General features: G+C 35.5%; 1 protein-coding gene across 1 annotated transcript in view; it reads left to right on the forward strand.

Moving 5' to 3' along the window:
• The window catches only part of msrab (methionine sulfoxide reductase Ab), a 41804-nt gene that overhangs the window by 13762 nt on the left and 8912 nt on the right, over positions 1 to 19130 (forward strand). Inside the window, exons 3-5 of the mRNA XM_056477389.1 lie at positions 1075 to 1194; positions 4354 to 4458; positions 16914 to 17020. Coding sequence (XP_056333364.1) covers positions 1075 to 1194; positions 4354 to 4458; positions 16914 to 17020 — 332 coding nt within the window. The remainder of the gene's footprint in view (positions 1 to 1074; positions 1195 to 4353; positions 4459 to 16913; positions 17021 to 19130) is intronic.

A 19130-nucleotide genomic window follows, 5' to 3' on the forward strand; every position in this document is an offset into this window, starting at 1 on the left:
GAAAAAAATTCAAAAGGGGGCTAATAATTCTGACTTCAACTGTATGTGTGTGTGTATATATGTGTATATATATATATATAATTGGCGAGTGGTATAATTAATTTTAGGCTTGACTTTGTATATATAATTGGACGTATTATTTATTAGGCCTACTCTAGATTTGCTACCAAACAAGTGGTTCCAATTGGTTGAATTTTGCATTTTTAAACATTCAAATAAAAGGTTATTTTTTTATTTAAAGTTTACAGCTCCTATACTCTCAAAAATCATTTAGAAGAAATCCTCAGATTTTTTTTTTTTTTTAATTAATTTATTTATTTTTTGTTAAACAAATTTCTGCACAGAGATAGCAAGATGTAAAAATCTGCAGATTTGATCTGGCCCTGCCAATAACCAATATATTTGAAACCCAATAACTAGGGCCAGACGGAATCCGCGGGCATTTTTTGCTATTTCTGCGCAGAATTGTGTTAAAAATCTGCGGATTATGTGGTATGATTTTGGGAGTATCATAACTAAAACCTGAATATATGAAATGAAAAACAATACCTTTTTGACCTTTATTTAATATTTACAATGAAAATCCAATTAGATCCACTTCATTTGGTAAACAAAGCAAGTCTCTCATATAATATATCTACCAAAAGCCAAAAGACAGAAAATATTACTTTACAAACTTTATTGTAAATAAATCATGAATATTTTCACATTAGTCAATAATATTACTGTATTTAATTGAAAAACTGAATAAATATAAATTGACACACATTTACACAAGTAAATAAACAGAATCAATGATGGGCTGAAAATCTGCAGAAATCTGAGGAATTCTGCACGCGCAGATTCCGTGTGGGCCTACCGATAACCGATCTATAGGCTGTTAAATGTAGAGTTGGATATGAGCCTGATCACAAAAACAGAAGGCAAACAAACAATGGACTACTGATTTAAATTCTATAACCTTAACATCAGAAAGCAGAAAACAATATGCAAAATTGTTGATTTCTTGATGCTTTAGCAGTTTGTATGTCAAAACATCTCTAAAGCAGAAATAAAATGTTCATGTCCATTCAGGCATGGGCTGTTTTTGGGGAGCAGAAAGGCGTTTCTGGAGGATCGCCGGTGTGTTTTCTACACAAGTGGGCTATGCTGGAGGCTTCACACCTAACCCTACCTACCATGAGGTGTGTTCAGGTGAGTCCCAGCCACGCTAGAACAGCCAATCAAATACTGATTTACACGCAAATACATTTTCCCTACTATCTTTTCACCTCTATCCACTCGTGTACCTCCCATGTCAAAGAGGTATCTGATGACACTTTTCCCAACAAAAAGCCACAGACAGCCACTTCCACCAGCAGCAGCTTCACTGTACCCAAATTAGTGCTTTGCTGCAGCCTTCACCAAAACATTCCCTTCATCTGCAGTGAACTACCCAGAGTGCACTGCTCGCTCCCAGATCCGCAGCCCTTCCCCCCCTTCCTCTGTATGACCTACTTGTAGCCAGACAGTTCAGAGGAGATGAGATGGAGGGAGGGATGCAGCTGTGATGTTGCATTTTCTGAACTGGTCCCAGTGAGGAGGTTCTGACTGCAGCTCTGCAGAGGGTTGACTCTCTCCTCACACACACAAACAAACAAACAAACACAGGCTCTTTTAAGAGATGTGGCTGTCAGCGCTGTGTTGGGGTTTGGGTTAATATGCAGACAGGCTTTGTTATTTATGAGTAGCGAATGCACAGACGGATACAGTTTCATATAAATGTCAGTAGAATGTTTTGTTGTTGATGCGTACGACAGAATGGGTTTTTTGATTTTAATAAAGGTTCATGAAGGTGTTTATTGTTAAAAACCAATTTAAATGTATAAACAAACCTTTGTGGGATCTCTGAATGCACCTCATAGTTAATCATCATAACCACAAGAAAAACAAACAAATACAATACTATGCAAATGTTTGGAGATTTTTTTTGTAAGTCTCTTATGAGAAAAATATATTTTTTTTATTTTTAGGCTATTTAGTTTGTTTTTAATAGATGTATAAAGACTGATAATGTACTGTTCAGGCCCATAGCCAGCCTGGTGAAAGGGGTGGTTCTTTTTTTCTCAAAAAAGTGGACCATTTTGCAGTTATTCGTCTCATTTTCTAGTTATTCTCCTCATTTCTATTTAAATATGAGATTTAAATAGTGAATTTAGGTGACATTTTAATCACTATTTTAAGCTGGATTAGCTTGTCAGGTGGCCATCTTAACCACACTTTTTGATGTGCCAAATTTTTTTTTTAATATTTAGAATAAAGAAATCTGACATTTTTATTTTTATAATACAAATTTATTACATCATAATATCAGTAGAAAGAAAGTTTTAAATTAAAAACTGAAGCTTATTGTAATTTATTAGGCAAATTACAAACTGGCCACCACATTTAACTTTCTTCGGTCAGAATTTGACCATTTGAATAATAATAATGATAATAATAATAATAATTTAGAGCTTCACAATTTTTCAAGCCTCTCTTCATGGATAACATTCATTCATTCATTTGTTTTCAGCCTAATTCCCTTTATTAATCATGTGACCCCACAGCGGAATGAACCGCCAACTTATCCAGCATATGTTTTACGCAGCAGATACCCTTCCAGCTGCAACCCAGCACTGCGAAACACCCACAAACGCTTTTCGTGATTCACACTTTTTTTTATTGGTCATGTTTTCTTTCAAGAATAAGGTCCACGATTGAAGTTACTTGTAAAATGTCTTCTGTGTTTAAAAACAATACATGAGAGAAAGAAAGCTGTTGGACTCTTGAAAAATAATTGTTTGCATTGGCCAAAACTGATTAAGTCACACCAGGATTCCACTAGGTCTTAAAGCCTTTTTCGATGGGTTATGTTTACTATTTATGATGGCATAGCAGTTAAAATAGGACAAAAGGACAAACTGTTATGGTTGTAAATTATGTATCAAATATTTATTACCAGTTTTGCCATGAATATTACCAATGCTGCTGACATGGCATTAAAACATAATAAAAAGACATGATACATTTTTTTTCAGGATTGATAGAAAGTTCAAAAGAACAGTATTAATATGATTTTTTTTGGCATTTTTACAGTTAAAAATATCTTTACAGTTACATTTGCTCAATGCATCAATCCTAAATAGAATTATTGATTCAATAAAAGAAATCATTAATAGCCTCAAAGTTACAATTTTTTTTTTTTACCTAATTAGTAGGGATGCACCGATACCAGTATAGGGTTGATACTTGGTTAAAATACATGAAATGCCGATTCCGCGCACTGATACCACTTAACAGTATTTCACTACGTGGACGTGATTTGTTGTCCTACCTGACGTCAATGTCTTAATGTATTATATATTAATAGCTTAGTCCTTACAAACAATCCGTTTAAAATACATCAACAAATCGATATTGAAAAATAAACTGAATATGCTATATGATCCTGTGAGAGTATGCGTATTTGTAGCAGTATGTCAAGTCAAAATAAAAATAGCTTAAAACATCTTAATATTTTAGAGAAAGTAGTCAAAGTTTGCAAAACCAACTTTTGATCTTATCCACCCGAAACCCAACCATATAGTCAAACTTTTTAATTATACCTGACTAATTATGTGGATTAATGGTAGGACTCGCGAATATAATGAAGATCCACACATAACAGGGTTTTATGCATCCCCAATATGCAATATCAAGAGAGTGACTCCAAAAGGTAACATACACTGTACACACTTGATTATGTAATGTGTAAAGTCGTGGATGCGTGTCAGCGCAAGAATATCTTATCCTTTAAATGTCCTAATTTGTAATCGATGAGGAATCGATCTATGGATTTACAGGCTTATCAACAATGTGTGTATATTTTTGGCTTGGCATAGCCTTCTGTTGAAGATTTTTGTGTTCATCCTTGCTACAAGCAAAAAAAAAACATTTGGAATTAATTGCACTTTCGTTGAAACCACATTTAAGAAGTATCAAAATCGGTACTTGGTATCTGCGAGTACATACATTAAAGTACTCGTATCAGTGGTACCTACTAAGTAGCATATGTGTTTATTTGATGACAGATTATTAAACATATCCAGTAAAATAGCCACTATTTTCAAAAGTTGTATTCAGAATTAAAATACTTAACAAAGTCTAATTCATGTGTATCATCACTAAAAGGACACAAGGAAGAATGACATTTAATTGTTAAATTTAGCATGCTCTGTATAAAAAACTTAATGGCCACATAAAAGATTCATTAAAATCCTCCTGAAAATCACTTAACATTTGCACAGCTCTATTTGTGCCTGATCTCATTCATATTTCTGCCATTCTCTCCAGGTTTAACAAGGCACACAGAAGTAGTGCGAGTGGTCTTCTCTCCCAAAGATGTCAGCTTGGAGAAACTTCTCAAAGTCTTTTGGGAAAGCCACGACCCCACTCAAGGTCAGCAAACACACCTATTTCCTCACAGTTACACACATGCACTCACACAGATGTCCATAGAAAGACCCCTGGGTGCGGGATGCAGTGGTCCAAAAGCAAACGGCCTCATGAGGTTAAAACACGGCTGCATCTGTGTGCTCGCACTGCCTGTGTGCCGGATGGTCCGGAGGTTCTCGCGGGAATAGGAACAGCCTCAGACAGGCTATGTTAATGTGTCTGAGACCAATTCAGCCATGAGAGGGAAAGAGACATCGCGGATGTGTGTGCATTAGTGCAAGCGTCACCTATTCCTCCAATCTAGTAGAAACAGACCCAACACACAGCTGATATTTGCCGTCTGTGTTGTCCTTCAAGTGCTCATTTGAGAATAAATCAGCCCTGCTGCCTGTCACAAATCCAGGGCTAAAATGAGACCCCAAGAAACCCAGAATACAATTAGAAATGAAAATGAATTTTCTCTATTAAGGTAATTGGTTTAGCTGAGACACTTGATTTCTGATTCTGTCTTTTCATCTGTCCGTCCTTTTATAAATTCTTTCTTCTGTCTGTCTGTGTGCCTGTCTGTCCATTCATACACACACACACACACACACACACACACACACACACATATATATATATATATATATATATATATATATATATATATATATATATATATATATATATTCTTCCAGCTATCTGTATTACCGTGTTCATCAATATTTTCTTCATCTGTATGCCCATCCATCCATTTATAGATGCTTTTGTCAGTCTATATGTCTGTCAGCCCCTTTATATGTGACCATGGGCCAGAAAACCATTCATAAAGGTCAAATTTGGTCAAATGAGATCTATATATAATTTTAAAACTAAATAATTAAGCTTTCCATTGATGTATGGTTTTTAGGAAAGGGCAATATTTAGCCGAACCACAATTATTCACAAATATGGAATTCTAATATGCAGAAATAATATTTTTATATATATTATTTTTATATTTTATATAAATTATAATATAAACATTAAGATAATTGCCTTAAAGCTCTTAGAGATGCATGTTACTAATAAAGAAAAAGGTTTTTTATATATTTGCACATGGAAATTTACTAAATGTCTCCTTGGAAAATATTAAAATGATTCATTTTCTAAGTATTTTTGTCATAAAATTTAAATCTTCACCCATTCAATTTATTATTTTAGTTATGTCTGTCATATATACATCCATTTGGCTCTCTGTCCACCTGTTTGTCTAGTCCAAATATATATTTTTTTCTTCTGAAAATTATTTTCTCAGTCCATTTTATTTTAGCATCTGACTGTTTGTCTTTTGTTTATCTGTTAATATCCATCTGTATATTTTGTCATGAATATTGCCATTGCTGCTGACATGGCATTAAAACAAACTAAAAAAACTTTTCAGGATTGATAGAAAGTTCAAAAGAACTAGTCGAAATATTGATTTGAAAACTGACATTGCATTTTTACTGTGTACATTTTTTACAGTCACATTTGCTTAATGGAATAAATAGAAGTATTGATTCATTAAAAAACATCATTAATACCCTCAAACTTAGTTGTATGTACGTTTGATGTATGCTATGTTGTTAATTTGATAACAGATAATTGAACAATTCCAGTGAAATAGCCACTATTTTAAAAAAGTTTTCTAACTACTAATTTATGCTTAATTGCCACTAAAAGGACACAATGAAGACCTTCATTCATTAATTTATTCATTTTCTTTTTGGCTTAGTCTCTTTATTAATCCAGGGTCCCCACAGTGCAATGAACCGCCAACTTATCCAGCATATGTTTTACGCAGCGGATGCCCTTCCAGCTGCAACCCATCTCTGGGAAACATCCATACACACTCATTCACACACATACACTACGGACAATTTAGCTTACCCAATTCACCTGTACTGCATGTCTTTGGACTCTGGGGGAAACCGGAGCACCTGGATGAAACCCACACGAATGCAGGGAGAACATGCAAACTCCACACAGAAATGCCAACTGGCACAGCTGAGGCGCGAACCAACGACCTTCTTGCTGTTAGGCGACAGAACTACCTACTGCGCCAATTCTTCTGTCTGTCTATCCATCTACATGTTATGTCTGTCTGTCTGTCTGTCTGATGTAACATTGTGGCTGCAGCATGAAGCTGTTGTTTGGCTCTCAGTGTTCAGTCACCCTGAAACAGAGAGAGAAGAGAGGAAGAGACACTCCTCTGAAACATTCATAAAGCCTGACCCTGAGGACCTGGAGTGCGCACACTCACACACACACACATCTTTTCGCCTCTCGTTCATCAGCTGGACTGTGGGACTACAGTCTCAGTTTGAATAGTTTATATGACGTCTGCGCTTCGTTCAGTCAGACCATGTAATAGCTTTCACACTTTTTTTATTATTATTCTGTAAGGTGCACAAATACGGTTTGCGGATCAGTAATGCATGTCTATATATCTGCCAGTTAAAGACACACCCCTAAAACCTGAGTCGGTTTTAAAAACCGCGGAGTGGTTTTCGACTCTGAATCTTTCAGATGTCAAATCAGAGCTGACATGATTACCCCGTGTGTTCGCTTCTGTGCCAGCTCTCTAATTCACATCATGTTCTGAAAGTGTCTGAACTTTAAAAAGTCACCCGAACACCATCACCCTGTCAGCCAGAACGCCCCAGAAAGTAGAGCGTAGAAAATTGCTCATGGGTGCCAGGGTTATTTGTCAGAAATGGCCTTCAGATGTGATTAAACATCTACCCTGCGCTGTTTTCTTTTACCTATGAGACTATCGTGTGTGTGGGTTGACTAGCTGGTCTTAAAGGGATCGTTCACCGTCAAAATATTAATCTGTCATTATTTACTCACCCTCAAATCATTCCAAACATATGTAACTAAGTTTCTGCTGAAAAAAATAAGACCTTTTGAAGAAGATTGAGGTCTAAACAACATTTTATTAGTCTTTCATTGTCTGTGGATTGTAACTCTTAGTATTCCACAGGAAAAAGTACATAAAACAGATTTAGACCAAAAATGAGAGTGATTATATGATGAGGTAATTTCATTCATTAGATGAACCATTCCCTTAATTTAATTTTAACGGGGTGTTTGCATAAGTTTTCCTTCTCCCTTTTTAGGCAGCAGATTGACAGAGCACAACAGAATGGGACTCAAAACAAGATGCGTTTAAATAAAGATGAACTGTTTTTAACATGACTCTTCATCTTAAAAAGATTTTGCATACAAAGACTAGCTGTTTAAATATAGTGTAGACTGTGAGACTGTGCAGCCTTTTATTGTGATAATTTATAGATGTTCGACAAGACAAAACTAAATAACTATAACATTTTACTATACAAATCTGTTATTGTCCTCATAGAAAGCCTGCTGATCTTCTGTAGTACTGTTATGGAAGCTTTGCTTAAAGCAGAACATTTGATGTACTACTGTATTTGTCTGAATATGTTGCGATTATGACCAATTATATAAAAAAAATTATTACCAAAACGTCTAGATAAATGGTTCTCTACTTTTTTTTTTTTTTTTTAGATGACAAGGCCATCATTGTCAAAGGTGATGCCTAAGGCACCCCTAGATTTTTCCAGTTCCTCTGCTGAAATAAAAATTGGTTTATTTTCAGGCTTCTTTTAAGGAAGCTCATAATGCCAGTGTATTGAGATGATTCAATAATATGACTAGTCATTTAAAGACTTCCATAAGTTTTATATTTTTACACCTGTTCAACTTCTCTGGACATTTTGTGATTTATAGGCTAGAATTAAAAAAGAAATCACTCTTTGGAAATCCCCTCATTTATTCTAAGTAGACCCACTCTGCTGTTTGAGAACCACTTTTGACCTTCATGACCAATTAGTAACAAACAAACACACATCAATATGAGAAAATGTGTTCAGGATGTAGAAAGCTTGCTCATCTGACAGGTGCATTGCAAGCAGCATTTCATCATTTACTAAAGCAAACCATGTGTCACTGTGCACCGTTTGGCATTTTTAGGACGTGTTTCATGACCCTGCAGGAGTTTGGGTAGGGAAGCACGATGAAGAGCGTGGCCCATGTGCGTGACAGAAGCGTCAGATTGTGTTTTTGGCGCAGATCGCTGTGCTGCGATTGGCTGCAGAGGATCGAGAACGTCTCTGTAGGCTGTTCATCCATGCATGTTTAATGCACACTCCATTTGTCTGTACCCGAATGCTTACGCTGATGTGTTGCTCTAGTCATGACTTTCAATCATGGGCAGACATGTATGTACAACTGTAACTGTGTGCTGTTTCATTGGCTTCATATGTGTACGGTTGTTTCAGTCATGCTCGAAGACCTGTGTATTCAGCTGCTGTCTCACAGTTCAAAGGGTTCTGCTTTCAGCAGCATGATTTCCGAATCGCCCAATCACAGCTAGGATGGCAACATCCACAGCCAATCAAACGCTCCCAGCACGCTCCTCTTCGTACCCCCGTCTCATACCCAGCAACACTTGCTCTGGCAGAGTCTTTAGGTCATGGTATTGCGAATGTGCGGCAGCTCCTCTATACACTATGCTCATTTTTCTAAAAAATATAAGCTGTATTTCAAGTTGTCATGCTACATTTCTGACAGTGCTGACAAAGATAGTTCAGGAAGCTGAGGGTGGGGAGACGCGAGTAAGGAAAATTGGGTTCCTGGATGGATTTGACGAACAGGAAATGACTGAAGCCAGTGTAACAATTCTATCGCCTGTGGCAAACCGTAGAGTGGAGTGCAATGTGAAGACACACACACATGCACACGCATGATCGGCTCAGCAGTTTGTTACTTCCTTGTTTAAGAAAGACCCCCTCCCTCCTTCCCCATTCCCAATGGACCTCAGGGCTCTCAGTCTGTCTACAGGATAACAACATCTTATCTTCTCTCTTCTTCTCCTCCCCCATCCCTGGCTCCTTCTCTCCTCCATCTTTCGCTCCCCCTCACCATCATCCCATCAGCATTTCCGCAGTGACTCCTCATTCTTACCCTGCGCTTTTATCTCTTAGTCACTTTCTTCGTTCCACCATCCGTGTTCCCTCGTTCCGCTAACAATGAAAGGCAAGAGGGCGGGTTTCTCTCCTCCTTTGTCCTCATTTTTCTCTTACCACTTTCATCTTTATCGTGTCATGTTTTTTTTTGAGATTTGCAGTATTTATGTTGCTGCTGCGTCAGAGAGATGCATTAACGCACAATTAATGGAAGAGAGAGAGACAAGATGGCTGACGCAGCCGCTCGTTGTGTTTTCAGAAAATAGCGGCTGGTCTAGATTCTCTCAGGCCTGAAAACGTTCAATCCTGTTTTCCACCTGCCTTCGTTGTGTAACCTGTGACTGACACCTTTGTTGTGTATATTGAACCCTGAAATACGAAACATCAGTGCACAAGCTAATTATGTGCCCAAACTGTTTGCAGGATCACCATAATCCTTTAGCAACACTCTTGATTTGTCAATGAAAACAAAGGTTGTTGGGTTCACCAACACCATTTTGTACACAAGCCACCAAATGGGACAAAAAGAAAAGGGTGTTTCTAAATTAAGATCCCCCCTCGTCTTTTTGGGGTTCAGTCTGCAACGGGCACGTGCCTCTCGGGGGGTGACCTCGACCCCGGCCCCTCCCACACAAGAGCGGCTCATTACAGACTGTCAATCAGCTGCAGGGGGAGGGGCAGACAAAGGTCATTTATGAAGAGTAGATGAGCAACGGTTAAAGAAATGCTGGGATTTGATGAAACAGGGCTAGAATTGATCAATGTGTGTATTTAACTTTTTAGTAATAAATAAATAAAGCATATTTTTTAGGTTCGCATGTGCCTTAATGTTGTCGCTTTGCAGAAGATGGACAAAGTATCTTTTTCTCATCAATATGGAAAAAGTACACGATTTTGCCTTTTTCCCAAAAAGATCATGTGTTTTACATGGGAACTTACTTATAAATACCACTTACTTATATATACCACTTACTTATATACCACTTACTTATAAATACCACTTACTTATATATACCACTTACTTATTTTGAACCACTAAAACGTGGTTCCAAAACCACATTTTCATGTCCAGAGTACATTTCAGGTGTGCATGTGTTACATGTGATTTAAATTTTTCATGTTTTTCACATGACCACATGAACTTATGTGTTTAAGAAATTTAATTAAATTAAAATTTAATTAATGAGCGATGCATTAATTAGATTAAATCTATCACAAGTATTGATAAATTTTCTGATTGTGGCTTTTTGATCATTCAAATAGCTTGAAACAAACATTAAAATAATAATATAATCACAATACAATTAATAGAAATCATATTATTATTATTTTTTTTTTTATGATTATTTTTTAAATTATAATTTTTATAAATAATACATTTATCAGTTTATTCAGCGACAATGCATTAATTAGATTAAACCCATCAAAATTATTTTTTTAATTATTATTTTTTAAATTATAATTTTTATAAATAATACATTTATCAGTTTATTCAGCGACAATGCATTAATTAGATTAAATCCATCACAATTATTGATTAATTGTCTTTTATAGTGGCTTTTTGATCTTTCAAATATCCTGAAACAAACATTCAAACAATAAATTAATCACAATGCAATTAATAGAAATCAAATTATTATTATTATTGTTTTTATTTATTATTATTTTTAAATAAATGTATCAGTTTATTCAGCAGCGACGCATTAGTTAGACCCATCACAGTTATTGATTAATTGTCTGATTGTGTTTTTGATTATTCTAATATCTTGAAACAAACATTCAAATAATAAAATAATCTCAGTACAATTAAAAGAAATTATATTATTATTATTATTTTATTTTTATTATTATTATATTATATTATATTAGTTTTTGGATAATGTGTTTGGATAATGCATTCAACAGAACCTATTTCAAATTAAAATGTTTCACAGTATTTGGTTTAACACAACAACATTTTCTGTTTTGTTTTATATCGTTTTATGAATTTGCCTAAAAGAAATTGAAATTAATTTCAGAATAGCAAATGACAAAGAAAAGCATAGGCAGAGAGAAAAGCACTAGGATCATAGAATGACAGGATGGATTCAAACCTGCATCTCTGTAAGCACTGTGGCTCTTACTGTCATGAGCATGTGCATCACCCACTGTGCCATGGCTGTAACACTTCAATTTTCTTTTCAGTATTTCACCATTAAGCCATGAATACCAACAGCAATGATGTATGTCTGCCACCGATTGGTATATATTTATAGATCTATAGTTTAGTCTACATATTAGCTCAATTTCTGGTGCAAATCCTGTATACGTCAGTCAAATACTAGAGATAACAAACACACACATACAAACCATATTGTTTTTACTACACATTAAAAACATGTTTTATTAGTAAAGCGAGTGTAAGAATTTTTGTGTGCGCGAGTGAACAAGGTTGTGTGTGTGTGTGTGTGTGTGTGTGTGTGTGTGTGTGTGTGTGTGTTACATAAGATGTATAAAAATAGACCCGGCTCTGCACCATTCCTCTTAGTTGGCTGCTCTCGCACGCACTCTGCTTCACCGTACCCACAGGGCGCACACATACACTCCCATATGAGCCTACATCACACACACTCAAATTCACAAACACACACACACACTCACCAAACCCTGCTAGAGCATCAAACATGCACATGCACATTCATGTACATACACACACACACACACACACGCACACACACACACACACGCACACACACACACACACACACACACACACACAAGGTTGATGAACTCCTTCACCTTAGCGAAAAACCACACAGTAGCACAATCTCTCTTTAAAAAACTGCAAATAGCTTTCGCATGTGAGTTAGTATGCTATTTAGGATACGTTCGAGCCTCTTCTGATTTTTTTTTTATCCTGAATCTTCTCTCTGTGATGCGTTGAACCAGGAGACTAAGATTCAGAGCCATCAGGGTGCATGTGATTAATATTTTGTGTGACAGTAAAATTGAGCTTCTAAAAGACGTGGAGAGATTTTCAGAGTCAGGCCACGGGCTTCGCTTGGTGCAAAGCGCTTTTAATTCACCTAAAAATTAAATAATATATCATTTTAGTATGCATTGATGTGTTTTCACAAATCTCTATGTTAATAAATTTTTTTTTGTGCTATTTTTGTTTCAGAAATTAATGTAATAGTGACCTAGAAGTGGATTTTAACTGTTGCGATCTAAGATTTTTTATTTCACGAATTTCATAGCCAAAAGAAATCAGAGTAACAGTGTATCTCAGTACCTATATAGGCTATTTTTTTTATCTCAATTTTGCATACAAAGGGGACAAGTACACTAAACAGAGAAGACCAGCCATACATACTACATATTTTCCATACATACATTAGTTGGGTATTAAAATTAACTCTCTTCTGATGTGGCTTCTTGTCACAGAATCCAGTAGAAGTTCTTTTATTTTATCCAGTGATGCAGGCAATTATCATTTAGTATAGAAAGATGGTTTGAAAATCAGATAAACCTTTGTAATTGTGTTGATTTTCTTCATTGTATCAGTTAAAACTCTTTTTACCTGCATTTTTTAGCTAAACAAGTGGTGATATCCTGGAAAGTCAATAGTTTCCATCCAGCTATTTTTATGTGCATTTTGGAGATGCGCATAAAAAATCAGTTAATGGAAACGCAATGATGCTCATCGATTTTGAAGATGAGTAGGATAAACTTTTTATTCGATAAGAAAATATGCACATAAACTACAATGGAAACACTTTTACTGAACAAATTCCAGTATGTGCATTAGAAAAGTCATGTGATTTTGTTATAAGAGGATCATGTGATGATAAAAATGTGTGTGAATGGACAAACTAGCAGGCTGAACACATTGAAAAACATCTGAAATGTTGTTTTGGTCATTCTAAAACGCCTTAACTGTTTCAGTATTAGGGTTATTATATTATTAATGACCTCCAGAACTGTCAAGAGCATCTGTACTCCACGTCTCATGCCTTCAAACTCTCACCGCATGTTCATTGTGTGTCCGCATTTGCCTTCATAGGCGCAAGTCATTTATTAAATAAGAAAAAGAGCAGCAGCAAATTCCGTCTTTACTGTTGATATTTGGCGTCAGATAATCAGGAAGTGATGATTTTCTTCTCTTTGACTCGTTGGATGGAAACGCTGCTTTATTTGCACGTCTTTTATGCGATATTCCAGTTTTGTGCATAAAGTTAATTAGCATTTTTTGGATGGAAACATAGCTATTGTGTTTTTAACTTCTGTGAGTCTTGCTTGTGGTCTTTCTGAGGAAGGGTGCCCTCTAGTGTACAGTATGAATTAATAAGTCACATATGGGAATTATTTGAGCATTATTTATTCTTTGTTTTCAGGTCAAATTTACCCAGGGATTTCTTACAGAGTCTGCGAACACTGGGTATAGCTATTTTCCAAATTTGGGTAATATTTTGGTACTTATTTTGCAACATATTTTTTAATCTGGTTAACCACGTATGATGTTCCCTGTCAAAAGTGATCAGATTATTTAAAGATAAAATGTATAAATCTCTTATCTGTTATGCTGTAATTACCAGCAAATATTAGAGTCAATTTTTTTGTCAAAGTTTTCTTTCAGTTAGAACTGGCTTTGTATGTTTACTTGTAACCTCATTGATTTGAGATCGTGTATTTCTGGTTTTGAGTGCAAAAAAATCTTGCTACTTCAGAACTAATGTCCACACGCCCTTTGCAGCAAAACCTGAAAACTAATAAATATATGCTTTCTATCTTTTCCTTTTCAACAACAAATCCCCTGAAAATGTGCTGACATCTTAAAAGTCTGTATTGGTCAGATCAGTCTTAGAGGATTGGTGTCTATCAGCATGATGCTGAGTGTGTGTGCGCCTGTGCTTTCATATGAGTGTTTAGCTTACTCCCTCACAAGTGCACATAGTAAATCTCCCCTTTCTTCCCTCGCTCTGAAGCAGAGAGTGACGCTTCTTGACCTCTGCATTAACAGAAATAGTTTTCCTGCGGTAGAGAGTGACTGTGTGTGACATTTATGGAGTCAGCTTCTGCCCGTTTGTGTGCTGACGACACATCTGTTCATGTGTGTGTGCGTCTGTGCATGTGTGTGAGAGGAGAGATTCTGTGTATTATTCAGCTCGAACAGGGAGGATCATCAATAATAACTAAGGGCTGTGATGGAGGCTGTAAAAAGAAGCCCTCCACTGTCTCTGTTTGAGTACACTGAGTGCTCGTAGTTGCCTTTTTGTTTTTAGCTCCTTGATGTAAGAGGTTTTCATATATTTAGACACTTCAGCTACACTTTACCATGTCTGAATTCGATTGTTTAAGAAAATAGCATTTCTAAACAAATTACCTTAACTCACTTAACATGAAAAAAGTGTTTTGCAGTATAATAGAAAGGTTAATTTTACATACACTACAGTGCAGATTACTTTTTTAAATTCTTGTATTCAGCAAGGATTCATTCAAGTTGATCAAAAGTGAGAGTAAAGAAATTGCTGAATTTATAAAATGGGTGTAAGAAATGTTTTTAAAAATCCTGAAAATAGTATTAATTTTTAAACATTTAAACATTCATTTACTCATTCATTCATCTATTCATTTTCCTTCAGTTTAAACCCTTTATTCATCAGGGGGTTGCCACAGCAGAATGAACTGCCAACTTATCCAGAATATGTTTTACACATGGGATGCCCTTCCAGCTGCAACCCAGTACTGGCAAACACTCATACACACTCATTCCTACACATGCACTATGGCCAATTTAGTTTATTCAATTTACCTATAGCGCATGTCTGGACTGTGGGGGAAACCGGAACAACTGGAAGAAACCCATGCCAATACAGGGAGAACATACAAACTCCACACTCAAATATTTAGTTAAAAAATTAATTAAATATCAAATAAAAATTGTTAAAAATAATACATAAATTCAGCCAGAGCTCGAACCAGCAATCTTGTTGCTGTGAGGCAACAGTGCTAACCACTGAGCTACTCTGTTGCCTAGTATTAAACATTCACAGGTTATTTAATAAACAAAATGTATTATTTAATTATATTCATTAGTTCATTTTGGCTTAGTCCCTTTATTAATCCGGGGACGCCACAGCGGAATGAACCGCCAACTTATCCAGCAGGTTTTACGCAGCGGATGCCCTTCCAGCCACAACCCATCTCTGGGAAACTTATTTATTTATATTTATTTGATAAATATTTTTTTACTAAATATTTCTAGAGGGTCTAATCAAAATATTAGGAATAATATCTGAAGTATCTTCAGGTTTGCCATTCATACCTTTGATAAAAAATATATTAAAATGCTAAATGTTTATTTTGAATCTTAATACTGTCAGTTTTAAGATTGAGTGCATATTTCCATTTTTACATAATGTTTGATTAATTAAATAAAGTGTGGTGTAAGATAAGAAATGAGTGTATTCTTGAATTAAATTGAAACGTTTATTCTCTTAAATTGCAAAATAAAAGTATGTTGGGTATTAGTGAATCCTGTTCTTTAATCACTATGTAGGTCCAAACATTTAAGAGTTTCATTCTTGTTAAACACAAAAGAAGATATTTTGCTGAATCCTGAAAACCTGTAACCATAATGCAGTGGTCCCCAATCCCCGGTCTGCAGATCAATTGGTACCAGGCTGCACAAGAAATCTACAATTATTTCCGTTTTATTTATTATCTGAGTCTGAATGATCTTTTATTTTGAAAAAGCTTTCTTCAAATTATCTTCTTTTGTGTTCAAGTCAAACTGGTTTGGAACAAATAAAAGGTGACTCAGTGATGAGAGAATTTTCAGTTTTGGGTAAACTATCCCTTTAACTTGCTGAAGAACTAGTCTAGCATTGTCCAGCGTTGTTGGTTTGCAAATGGTGAAGTCTTGGTTTGATATTCTCACTGTGCAGTAGAGTCAGAGATTTGTAGAGGTAATGAAGTGCCCAAATACTTCATTCTGGAAAGATATTCCAGTGTAATTTGGCGTTAGGATGTGTTTGGCGACTGTTGCGACACACAGGCCTCAGGGTCACAGGGAAGGTCAGTGACTGTTGCTCTGCCACTTTGTAAGATCAGCCAATCAGAGCACAGAGTTTTGGCATTTGAAAAGAGTAGCTACAGAAGGCACAGCGCACAGAGCTGAAGGCAAGATGGCCGACATCCAGTTCTGCAGAAAAAATATAATTCACTGGGGATGAAAAAAGTGACTGGGAAATACTGAAAAACAGATCTATTTTCAGATATTAACAGGGGAACATGTTTCAAAGTCTGCTATTTTAAATGATACTTTAGATCATTTCTTTTTTGTGTTTTGAGACATCACAGCTTAATCTGTTGAATCGTCCTAATTGCAGGAAACATAATTAAAAAGACAGGCATGATGTGACAGATTCTTGAGGTGTGAGTGTTTAAAGTGGTCTAAAGCATGATTGTATGTGTTTTTAGGAATGGCACAGGGGAATGACCATGGCACACAGTACCGTTCTGCCATCTACACCTACAGCCCAGAACAGCAAGATCTGGCCATGAAGAGCAAACATATGTACCAGGAGGTGCAGTATCTCAACACACACACACACAAAATTTATCATCAAATTTTATATTGCCTTTATTATTCATATTTTAATAACCTCTAATTCTACCACATTCAAACCTAACAATTATGTGGGATGGCAGCAATTTTTGTCCTGTATGGCATATACATATGATCTTATCATAAGCCATTGCATTACAGGAAATCTGCTATCCTTGAACCCCCTGAACTGTCTTTAGCCCATATAGTTACCTTATTATTATCAGGTTATAAAGATTATAATCTTATTATAATACACATACTGTAAAACATAATACAACCTTTTTAATTAAATGTATATATTTATTTAAATAATATTTTAGTCACTGAACATCTTAGAAAATTAGAAATTAGAAAATGCATTTAAATTCAAGCTTAATATTTTAAAAACAATTTCATCATAATTATATATATATATATATATATATATATATATATATATATATATATATATATAGTGTTTCTCTTCATTTTTGCTTTTATTGCTAACATTGATATTTTTATAGTAAATAAATATTCGTATATTATATGCATATACATATGGACTTATCATAAGCCATTGCATTACAAGAAATCTGCTATTCTCAAACCCTCTGAACTATCTTTAACCCATATAATTACCTTATATTAATTACCTTATCTTATATGATTACATAATCTAAGGCAAGTCTATATTAAGTATACATATTGTAAAACAAAATGCAACTGTTTTTATTAAATGGACATATTTATTTAAAAAAAATTGTAGTCACTGAACATCTTAGACATAAAAAAATAGATAATACATTTAAATACAAGGAAAATATTTCTAAAACAATTTCTACAAAATTATTTTTTTGTTGTTTCTAGATTTTTGCTTTTATTTTTGCTTTTTCATTCATTCATTCATTCATTCATTCATTCATTCATTCATTTTCTTTTCGGCTTAGTCACTTTATTGATCTGAGGTCGCCACAGCGGAATGAACCGCCAACTTATCCAGCTTATGTTTTACACAGCGGATGCCCCTCCAGCTGCAACCCATCTCTGGGAAACACCCATACAGGCTCATTCACACATATACACTATGGACAATTTAGTTTACCCAATTCACCTATAACGAATGTCTTTGGACTATGGGGGTAACCAGAGCACCCGGAGGAAACTCAAGCGAACACGGGGAGAACATACAAACTCCACACAGAAATGCCAACTGATTTTTATATTAATTAAAATATTTGTATATTATTTGCAAATACATATGGACTTATCATAAGCCATTGCATTACAGGAAATCTGCTATACTTGAACCCCCCATCTTTAACCCATATAGTTACTTTATAAAATCAAGGATGATCTTAGGCAAGTCTATGTCAAGTATACACACTGTAAAATAAAATGCAACCTTTTTTGTCATGCTGTTTTTTAGGGAAAGAAATTACAAAATATCCTGAAACAAGAAATGTACACAAAACTATTAACAATGACAGCAATTAAACTAATTTTAGAACATCAAATCAGCCTATTGCTATTATTTCTGAAGGATCGTGAGACAGTTGATGTTATGATGCAGAAAATGTAGCTGAAAATTTGAATCACAGGAATAAATTGCACTTTACAATATATTAAAGTAAATTGTTATTTAAAATTGTAATAATTAATTTTTGATCAAAAAAATACATCAACAGTGACTTCTTTCTAAATCATATTTCAAAAATACATCTACCATTTAACAATTGGGCTCAGTTTAAGTACATGACTGCGCAACCAGATTTACTTCAGCAAAAAAGATGTATATTTATCCAGTAGTTTTCTCCCCATCACCTCCCCAGAAGCTCTTGTCACGTTTCCAGCCTCTCTCAAACTGTCCGCTGTCAAACGGCAAGCGCCCACACCTGTCAGAGAGATGCGTTGTGGATGCTCATCTGGATGACTGGACTGTTAGCCCTGTCCAACTAGCGTGAGGCTTCTTTGTTTGGTGAGCTGCAAGAGTTTGGGGTGAACCGTCATGGCTCTCGCTTCGGGGCTCAGATGCGGTTTGGTTGCGAGAGGAAGGAGGCGGTGGTGACCCCTCTTGGCCTTGGCCTTGTGCGTGTCAGGGGTGAAAGGTC

The sequence above is a fragment of the Danio aesculapii genome, chromosome 17 (genome assembly GCF_903798145.1).
Source record: "Danio aesculapii chromosome 17, fDanAes4.1, whole genome shotgun sequence".
Lineage (NCBI taxonomy): Eukaryota > Metazoa > Chordata > Actinopteri > Cypriniformes > Danionidae > Danio > Danio aesculapii.